The sequence below is a fragment of the Toxotes jaculatrix genome, chromosome 3 (genome assembly GCF_017976425.1).
Source record: "Toxotes jaculatrix isolate fToxJac2 chromosome 3, fToxJac2.pri, whole genome shotgun sequence".
In the NCBI taxonomy this organism is placed as follows: Eukaryota; Metazoa; Chordata; class Actinopteri; family Toxotidae; genus Toxotes; species Toxotes jaculatrix.
Genome location: NC_054396.1, coordinates 4,124,557 through 4,133,809, shown reverse-complemented (window position 1 = coordinate 4,133,809; position 9,253 = coordinate 4,124,557). Strand labels below are relative to the sequence as shown.

Here is a 9,253-nt window from a genome sequence, read left to right as displayed (position 1 = left end):
TTTTTTGTTTTTTATTTTTGCAAATAGGAAAATAGCATTTCTGGTATTCAAAAAAAAAAAAAAAATACAGCCTGTTTTTTAATCAGATACACAGACAGGACTGAGAGAGAAACAGGGAGAGAATTGGATGATGATTAGGGAATACAGGTCTGGATGTAGGTCAGTCGAAGCAGCCTGGGGAGGCTCAGACACAAAGACTGCACTGGTTCAGACAGATAAACACGTCTGCCCGTCTGTCTGCTTTGAATGGGTTTCTACATTACTAAGCATTGTTGTTTTTAAAGAATGAAACCTAGTGTATCCATGATGCTAAGAGACAAAGATATGAGGATGACTGCTATGTAAATGACTGTGCACTGCTACATGCAAAAGTGCTAAAAACTTTTAGTTTATCCAAAAGCACCAATGTTGCTTGAGCTAAGTTAAGATTGCCAGTAGCCTACAGTTTAGTAGTTAATACGAGTCTGCTGGTTCAACAGAGACAATCCAGTTATGTGAAGCTTTCAGTTATACAGTCTCTTTGTGTGAAGCACTGGTAGGTTAACAAGCACCAAAGTGTTGAGCTCAAAGAACAAATGACAACAGTAACTGCACAACACAGTGCAGTTTAACCATCCCTAGAAAATATGCTTTTTTTTTGTTTTTTTTTTTGGCATTTTACGGTTCTGATACATTTTATGGGATTGCCATAAGAGCACAATGACTGTTTCTCACTTTCCACTAACACAAGTGCACTTGAGACCAGCAGATTCAGCTTAATGGTTTGTGAATGGGTAGAGTGGGACTCCAAATCCCAGACCATAATCAGTCTGACATTCCACAGATTGATCACGCTACAATCAAACTCACATAACAGACCAAAAACCTCTCCAGAAACACGACTGAATAGCTTAATGCACTGATCGAAAATCCTCTGATAAAAAAAACAAAACATCGATATATAAAGGCTACAAGCTGTACACGTTATCTTTGTCCTTTATGTTCAGTACACATTATATTGAGTATGCTAATACAGATGATTGAATAGCTGTTAGCTGTCTTTCCAGCTGTTGAATCTATTAGCTTTTCTTGTTGCTATAACCAACAGAAAACATGTTTACAGTAACTGCTACTGTAAATAAGAAAGAGCAGCACTTTTGAACCATTGAGCCAAAGTGTAACATATAGACCGAGTATTTTTCTAGGCCACATAAAGACGGCTGCACAATGATTTTCAAGAGATTTTCATAGAACAAACAGCTTATAAACTGTCATGCACCGAGGGTGTCGTTTTCATGCTCTCACAGGGCCAGAACAGGGATTTCTGGTTTGGCAACCCCCCGTTCAGAATCACAGTTAAATAAGAGCAGTCATGTGATAACATTACAACAGTAGGATCAAGTGAGGTTTTTGTGATATGGACAAAGGCATCGATAGAGATTAGGGCATACTGGGACTGAGAAAAGGCATACGGGTCAAAACAGGGAGGATTATAGTCGGACGAACGCGATAAAGGCCAGGTTTGGATTCATACAACATCAGAGGTTTAGGAGAATTTCTCAGCTTGGGCTGAACTGTGAGCAAAAGCCACAAGTTTAATATGACCGAATCAGTGTCTCAGCATTTTCCCTTAGTATCAGGTCATACAGGTCCTTCAGAGTGAACTGTAATTCTGAAAGTCTAAGTACTTAGAGGAGACTTATGCTGCTTTAATCAGAATTTCACCCCACAGAGACGGCTGTCATGCTCTGGCACGTGAACTGTGTCCATCGCAAGCCTTATGATTAGACCACATGGCATAAATGTGATGCTAAAGAGCAACAGAATTTAAACAATGTACAAAAATGTCAGGAAGCTTTATCTGTGTGGACCCTGATGTTTGGCTTTGAGTAAGAGGGACGAATGCAAAAGTAGAAAGGAGATAATATAATTACAGATGCTCCCATTACTGCTACCTGCCCAGGACCACCCTACTTTCAACAGCACCTGGTAGCTTGGTAACAGGAACAGTAGTGCAAGCTGTTGTCACAAAATGAGCCTCTATGCAAGACTGTCTCCTGTCATATGTTTGTGTGTGTGTGTGTTGGCCAGGAAATCCACTTTCAGCTGAGGTTTTCCTGAGGTGGCTGTTAGCTCAGTATAAGACAACCTGCTCGGAAGGAACAAGGAAAGATAAACAGCAGGGAGGAGAGAAAATAAGGAAATGATGAGGGTGAAACAGCAGCCAGCTCTCAAGATTTTTCTGAAAGTTCCGCTCGAGAAGCACCAAAAGTCCTGAGGGAGACCCAGACCCCACCCTGGACAAAGCCAGCCCAGGCAGACAGGGTGGGAGGGGGCAGGGTAAGTGTGTAGGCCAGCTGAAGGTGTCACACAGTGGCTCTGATAATCCTGCTGGGCCTGGAGCTGCGGTGGACCTTCGTGTGTTTGGATAAGTGGTCACTGCGGGCGAACTTCTTTTCACACAGTGAGCACTCGTACGGCTTGATGCCGGAGTGAGAGCGACGGTGACGAGACAGTTCGTCAGATCGGGAGAACCTGGCGACACAAGAGCAGATGGTGATGATGGTGTAAGCAACACAGTTACAAAGGGAATTAAAAGGACGCATCGAGTTTTTCAGATTAGCCCACAAGCTAATTTATTCATTAAGTGATAAGAACACCAGCACCAAATTCGTCCGTGTCCCCCGCATGTTCTAAGTCTGGTGTTCAAGTCATGCTCCATTTGCTACATACATTTCAGCCATTTTCATTTTTTATCCACTACAAATGGTCCCACAGAAGTCCTACAGTGGTATGAAAAATGTAGTGTTCACAACATTTTTTTTTTTTGCTAAGAGTCTCAGAATGCAATGCGCGACACAATGGATGAGTAAAATACAGCTATGAGACACCGAGCCCGTGATGATGATTCATAAGTGCCTGAAATCTCAATTTACTCTTCATAATAATGTAAACGGCTGAGTGTTTGTGTGTGAGTGCACGCTGGGAGACGCTTCAAACACAGCACGTTTTGAGTAATAGTAGGTTATAGTGAACTGAATCCGTACTAGCTCCAGGTGAGTATAATGTTTAATCCCCGTCATATACGTGTGGTGCTAAATATGGCAGTTCTTTTGTTGGGGGGTTGGTGACATCTACACTTAATACACAAATGACAGACCTGACCTGGTAATAACATCATTCCCTGTTAACACTGGCAGAGAGAAGAGTGAGGAGATGGGTGACAGCAGATTAAACAGCTAAAATTACTATTCAGCAAATGAATACATGGATAAAATGCTATGTTTAGTTAGAAATAAAGTATTATCAACATTTATCCCTCTCGAGCTTGGTTAACGTTAACTGATGAGTATGTTGGCACTGGGAAAATCTTCCAAAACACTGGTTTATTCGTGAAGTTGTATATAAATTTTATGCTGAAACGATTCGACTGTTCAATCCATTAGTTCATCAACAGAAGATTTATCAACAATTTTGATAACTGATTGGATTTGATTTAGGTCAATTAGGCAAAAATGCCAAAATTTGTTTTGTGATGATTTTGCCGGCTCAAATGTGGACATTATTCAGCTTACAATTACATGACTGACAGGTAAATTTTTAAGCTATGTTTAATATAGACAGCTGACTGACTAAACAATAAATCGCAAACAATAACTGATGATGATAATGACCAAAACGAGACGATGAGATCACCAAGGCAGAGCTCTAAGAGGCAACAGAAATGCAGGTTTGTGTGGAAAATAAGGTTGAACCTGGCTCAGTGTTTGGTGAAACTCAATGCCACATCTTCCAGCACTGGGTTGGGCAAACGAGTATGTGCACATTCCTGTTAGATTACTATCGCTGAAATAAGATAAGTGTCACTGTGATAACTTTTGTTAGAGTAAATGTCCTTCCTCTTTGTGTTATAAACCACTGTGCAGTATTCAAGCTCATGGATCTGTTTCTCAGGGTCACTTCAGTGGTACCTGAAAACAACACAACTCACCAACGCAGCCTCTTTCATCAAAGTCTTCCAAAAACTCTTTACTGTTAAACCTGGTACAGTTCACACTACGTCACATACCTCCAGCCACACTCAGGCCAGCTACAGGTGTAGGGCTTCTCTCCCGTATGCCTCCGGAAGTGAGCTTTCAGATGGCTGCTTTTGGTGTACATCTTCCCACAGCCCGGGTGGGAGCACTTATGGACCCTCTCTGTAGGTGGCACTCTGGTCATGCGGGGGGCCATGGCTTTCAACAAACCGGTGGCCTGGGCCCCGACCCCAGTCACACCCGTAATCTCCACAGTCCTCATTGTGATGGGCAGAGGGGCAATCTTCACATACTTCTGGTCAGGTGACTTGCTATCCCCACTGTTTAGTGACAAAAAGGTGGTGGGGGTGGAGGGCACCTGGGGGGCCAGTAGGGTGAGATTTTGTCCTGTAGCACCCTGGAGCCCCATGACGAGATGAGTTAGCCAAATGCCATTTTGGGCCCCAGGAGGAGAGCCTGCTGGGGTCTGAGGCTGGGCCAGAGGTAGGGGCTGGAGCTGAAGAACCAGCGGAGCACCCAGGAGCACTGGGGGAGTTAAGGTGGATGGTGAAGGGGTTGCCTGGGCAGAAGGGGAAGGGTCAGTTGGACTGGGGCTGGGGCTGTTTTGCTCATTATGAGGGGTGTTGGGGCCAGAAAGGCAGTGGGAGGCACACGTCCCTGGGTCACTGCAAGTCTCTGAGGAGGAGGCTGGGGGCGCAGCGGGGTATGGAGAGTCACTGGAGCTGCATGGGAGAGGGGAAGCCTCCTCTTTGGGAGTTATTAGCCCCTCTTTGACTAGTTCCATCTTTTCCCTCAAGAACTCCTCTATGTCCTCCAGGGTCGGGGAGAACGGGGAAGAGGGATGGAACGGGAATTCTGGCAGCTTAGGCTCCTGACTCGCAGGTTCCTCTTCTCCTGCTGCTCCAAGCAAGATATGCAGACGTGATCCATCATCTTCATCTTCTTCCTCCTCCTCATCCTCCTCCTCTCCAGGGCTGGAGCTGTGCATGGTGCCCAAGTCCCCCGCCTCAGGACTGTCACAGGAAGCTAAACTGCCCCTCTCACTGCAGGCGCCGTCTCCCAGGCCAAGGGAGAACAGGCTGCTGCTGCTGCTGTCCCTGAACAAGTCATTCTCCAAACTCAGCGTTCTGCTGCTGAGAGACACCATTGATCCAGGCCGAACACAGAAGAGAGGATGTTGAGGAAATTCTATCCAGAAGAGGAATCACAAACACCTGCAAAGGCAACATGGAGACAGGATTTCATTACCCAGCAGAAAGTAAAAGTGTATGAAGAGATATTTACCCCAGTGCCTGGATTTTTTATGCTTTGGCTCTTGAATTGAATTGTATGTATTTAAGTAGTACATTTATTCCACACGCAACAGGTCTACACTCTATTGTTTTTTTTCTGCTAAATTTTAGATGCACTGTGTTTTATTACTTGTCTGTCAGGCAACAGACAACTTTCCACTTTTCCTACTTTCAGATAATAGAGTTTCATTCAGTTCTAAACCATAGACCATTAACAAGGCCTCAGTGATATGGATGAAATCACAATATCAATTCCGCAAAACTGATTTATACATTATAAAAGAGAAAATGAAGGAAAATCATGTTTGAATTAATTAGATTGATGTTCAATGCATTGAAGTGTGTTTTGCGCTTATGTGTTACAACACAGACTCTTCATGGATGTAAAACTATAAATTAACCCATTTTCTTATAACTAATAAATGCTCTAAATTATTAATTTGATGATAAAATTGTATGTAACAATAACACAATATGTTCATAACAGCATGATACACCTCTGCTATAAGCTGATAAAGGTTAACACTGAATTATTACTCACTCCTGCCATGAACCCATGTTGTAGATATGATATCTGACTTAAACTCATTTGCCAGTGTGAACACATGAGGAGAACATCTGGATTTAGAGTCTTGCTCAAGGACACTGCAACATGCAGTTAGGGAGGGAAGAGCTGGAGATCAAACCACCAACTCTAAGATTAACAGCCAACCAGGCATGGACAGATTAACCTGTTTGGGCCCCCTAGGGAGAAAATTTGCTCTTGGGCCCCTACTGAGCCACGTGCATATACGCTGTCACTTCCATGATGCCATGCAGTCCAGTGCAACAAGGACTCCTGTGCTCGAAAAAATATTTTATGTTACTTTGTGGACATTTGACAAAATACAACTTTACCTGGAATTATGCACCATGTAAGCACCACATAAACTAAAATAATCTGTGTCTTAAATTACATGTTGGCCCCCTGTACTACACACTGCCACAAAATAAGGTAATAATACAGCACCAACGCTGCACAGTCTTTAACAATTTTGTTAAAGGTCATCATAATCTCTAGGCCCCAATAGTTAGCCTCAGCTGTCATCTGACCACATACACATGTATATAAACTGGGCTAACAGCTAAAGCTGAGAGAAAATACATATATAATAGATCATTCTTTGACTGTGCGAATTTCCGGAATGTAAAAAAAGTTAAACTTGAATTAGCTGGCGGACCCGCGGGAGTCCATCTAGGTCCTCTACTGGGTTCGCAGACCCCAAATATAAAAGCAGAGTCCAAACGGACATCGCTTACAGTGGTAAGATAATACCCGTTTGCTTATGTAAAGGATGTTTGTTGCTGCTGTCAGACCGTCAGGCACACGCTGCAGCAGGGCCTCATACTTCACACAGTGCAGGAACAAGGTGCTGTATAAACACGGCCCGCACTGACGCGCCCATAACCATATGGCGAGGAAAACTCACCCTGAGAAAACAATCGGCACTGTGAAAGCGGATAAAACTGCCCTCTCACTGTGTTTGTAAAGGAGGAGCGGTCGGCAACATGGCAATCCGCCTGAATACAACTGCGCCTGCATAGGAATCCACGAGTCTCAAGTTCGGCTGGGTCAAAAAATGTTCTATTTATACTCCTCCGTCCCTCCCGACGTTTGGCTTCACCTACCGTGCGCGGATCGGAGGAGGCTCGGTGGGAGAAAGCAGCGCCGTCGATGGGTTCGTGTATTTTCGTGTTTCCTCTTTCCTCCGTCGTGTTATTGTCGTAGCACACTCACATCCCGTCCTTGCCACGGGTCCATGTTGGCATTCCTTTTCCCAGCGTCACGTGACCGCATCGCTGCACAACTCGGAGGCACGGGTCCTGTTCCGCGTTTCTGATTGGCCGACCGTCGCGGAGGCTCGCCCTAAAAGGAGCGCGCTGATTGGCTGCCGCTCGATAAATTCTGACTGCCATGTGTTGATGGAGGGATCACTGTGGCACGACTAGCGGGACACAATGTGGCCTATTGATGGTGTGCACAGGGGGGCGGGGTGGACAAAATAATGGAAGCACCTATTAACTCACTGACCATAAGCAAGATTCAGAGTTTCCATCAGAACAACTTCAGCGCTCTTCACCCTGCTCTCTGAGAAGAAAGGGTCCATACAGACATTCATTTCTTATTTACTGTTAAAGAGATTTGCAGAGAAGTCTTAATATTTACAGTATTGATTCCCATTTTGGGACTGAAGGCTCCCTCCTTTGGCTCCTCCAAAACATGCTAGCTCTTAACATTCATAGCAGTTACACAAACATTTAAAAATGGTTTATGGTACACTTTCATTTGGTCGCAAGCAACTATAAGAACATTTTCAAGTGTTTAGTAATGCACAAAATTTGTTGATAGTTATAACCTCTCCTATGAAGGAATATATTATTTTAACTACACTTTTACCATATAATATTTATAATTATTTATCTGTTTGAACTGCAGCCTCCACATATGTGTGTCCACTGGAGTAGTTATAGTTACTGACTACAATAATAAACACTTATATCTTCTTAAGATTATTGCATGTTATAGACCATTTATTAAATTATGTACTTTTTATTAATGTCAAAAAGAGGGACTGAAAATAAAGTGTTGCCAAAATAATACACCACAAGTGTTTGTGGCAGTGATAGCCCACTGAGTGTAAAACAAGTTGCTCATATCAGTGTCAAAAAAATAATTCTTTATCACCCACTTTTATTTTCATTGCATTAGAATTAAAACTTAATTTTGACACAGGGCCACAAGGACACAAGATTAGGCAATGTCTTTTCAGACTATTTCATTTTATATTAATCAGTTATTGCCATAAATTGGGCCTTTGAGAGCTCTTGGGGGGTTTGGGGCCCTCCATGGGGCAGCTTCCTATTTTGCCTGGGTGGGTCTCCAGCCTACTTGAGTCTGTGTCTCTTGATTCTTTTACAGTTAAGATTTAGGTCAGTAATGATGCTGCAGATGTGCTCCTTTCTTTGACTGACAACATTTTCCCAAAAGCCTCTATAATGAGCATGACATTCATCTTTCTGCTATTTCATTTAGACAGAATAAGAACAGCAGACTCTGCCATGCCTGTCAGTGGCAATAGAAAAACAGTGACATGGTAACTGTTGTTGGGACAGTGGTGTCAGGGTAACAGGGTGAAAAGGAACATGTGTAGCCTGAAAGTCACAAGCTCTGGAATCATCTTCTTCAGGCTTCTTTCCAGTCAGAGGAGCTGACAGCTGACTCACATGGAGGTTCTGACTGAACGGTGTTAATGGGTCATACAGAGGTTAATTTTGATAGTATACGGAACATATAGAGGATTACTAGAGAGAGATGGTTTCCACATTAGCATTTATATGGGTTATGATGCAACTTACTGTATCAAAATTAACAAGTACATGGTACATTTCACTTTCTATAATTTGAAAAGGCGACTTTTTCATAATATCTCATAGACGCTGACAGTTTGAGTCCAGTGTGTCACTTGGAGAATTATAAAAGACACAAAGAATTAAAAAAGTAACACATATTTGAATACATCAAGCAATCGCCTCAAAATATCTGAACACTGTAAAACTGCAGTCTGTCTGAAGGTATGACAGAATGAGAATTTCATCTTGAGGAGAGAGGAAAAGCAGAAAGCTTCGCTAAAACGCCAAAAATCCAACTGATGACATGCACTGAGGTGGTTCAGAGATAAAAATGTAGCTTGTGTATTTCTAAAACTCTTATTTAATGTTTGACCTAATATTAAAATTGTCCGTTAATCAAAGTAGCAATAAACCATTATCACACTGATTTGGGGACATTAGTAAAACTAAACAAATAATATCCTAATGTCTTGCTCTTTTGGAGAACCTTTATTTACACTACCAGTACCATGATAAACATCATAAAGTACAAAGGTGCTTTATAAAAAACTTCAT

At 42.7% G+C, this 9,253-nt stretch overlaps 1 protein-coding gene across 1 annotated transcript; it reads right to left on the bottom strand.

Annotated features, from left to right (window-relative positions):
* Nucleotides 1–580: 580 nt before the first annotated feature.
* si:ch211-117k10.3 (Krueppel-like factor 15) lies at nucleotides 581–7,114 on the bottom strand. Its single transcript, XM_041034959.1, has 3 exons — nucleotides 6,977–7,114; nucleotides 4,049–5,230; nucleotides 581–2,514 (listed from the first exon to the last, which is right to left on the bottom strand). The coding sequence occupies exons 2-3, from the start codon at nucleotides 5,161–5,163 to the stop codon at nucleotides 2,346–2,348; spliced, it is 1,284 nt and encodes a 427-aa protein (XP_040890893.1). The 5' UTR covers nucleotides 5,164–5,230; nucleotides 6,977–7,114; the 3' UTR covers nucleotides 581–2,345.
* Nucleotides 7,115–9,253: the final 2,139 nt, after the last annotated feature.

Coding starts and splice junctions, on each gene's coding strand:
- si:ch211-117k10.3 (XM_041034959.1), bottom strand. CDS start 5,163: ATGGTGTCTCTCAGCAGCAGAACGCTGAGTTTGGAGAATGACTTGTTC. Junction 2,515..4,048: donor TGGCCTGAGTGTGGCTGGAG/GTATGTGACGTA, acceptor TTGTGTCGCCAG/GTTCTCCCGATCTGACGAAC.